General features: G+C 53.8%; 1 protein-coding gene across 1 annotated transcript in view; it reads right to left on the bottom strand.

Annotated features, from left to right (window-relative positions):
- B4GALNT3 (beta-1,4-N-acetyl-galactosaminyl transferase 3) overlaps positions 1–269 on the bottom strand; it is a 33,540-nt gene extending 33,271 nt beyond the window's left edge. The window contains exon 1 of the mRNA XM_010845213.1: positions 212–269. Coding sequence (XP_010843515.1) covers positions 212–269 — 58 coding nt within the window. The remainder of the gene's footprint in view (positions 1–211) is intronic.
- Positions 270–946: the final 677 nt, after the last annotated feature.

Raw genomic sequence — 946 nt, 5'->3', positions numbered from 1 at the left:
GGCACTTTAGCCCTGCTGCCATGTCCTGCTCACCTGGACTCCCAGATCTGAGTGAAAGACTCTAAGGGGATGGATGAAGCAAGGAGACAGAGGGAGGGAGCAAATGCCCTTTGTCTTCTGTGCTCTGCTTGGGGAGCACAGGATGTACCTGCACACGGACCCGCCCTGTAACTTTCTGCCACCCTCCAGCCGTGGACTGACCCACACTGACCTCCCTGAAGGTCTGGCCAGGCCCCAGGGCGCTTCCAGGATATTGTCATCATCATCATCACCGTGACAAAGAAAAAAACAGAACTGACAACCCTTCAGGCCCTTGGGTACACATCCAGGTCTATACAGCACAGTCACAGCTACACACACAGTTCTGTCTGGGGGAGTTTTGACAAAGACGCTTGATGAAATATGATGGTTTCTGGCAAATCTAAAGGTAACAGGGTCCAGGGGGGGCCTCCCAGGTGGTAATAGTGGCAAAGAAACTGCCTGCCAATTCAGAAGACGTAAAAGACTCGGATTTGATCCCTGGGTCAGGAAGATCCCCTGGAGGAGGGAATGGCTACCCACTCCAGTACTCTCGCCTGGGAAATCCCATGAACAGAGGAGCCTGGCGGGCTACAGTCCACGGGGCTGCAAAGAGTCAGAGACAACTGAAGCAGCTCAGCACCCGGACACACAGCAGGGTCCAGGGTTTCTAAAACAGGCCCAGACCCACTTAACTCGGGTGGGTGGACAAGAACGAGGACTCCTCAGGTCAGACTGTCTTGTCCAGTCATCCCTCCTGACTGGGACACAGACCAGCTTCTAAATGTGGAGAAGCAGAGGGACAACCCTTTCCTGTCTTGGAGAAAAGCGGGAGTTCAGAGGTGGTCAAGGGTAAGCAGTCAGCAGACTGCGAAGAGCATGAATCAATGAACCAACCAATCCCCAGGCATTTACTGAGCACCTGGTA

The sequence above is a fragment of the Bison bison genome, unplaced genomic scaffold, assembly GCF_000754665.1.
Source record: "Bison bison bison isolate TAMUID 2011002044 unplaced genomic scaffold, Bison_UMD1.0 scf7180017864213, whole genome shotgun sequence".
Classification (NCBI taxonomy): Eukaryota; Metazoa; Chordata; class Mammalia; order Artiodactyla; family Bovidae; genus Bison; species Bison bison.
Note: the sequence above shows the minus strand (reverse complement) of the source record. Positions and strands in the feature narration are given on the sequence as shown.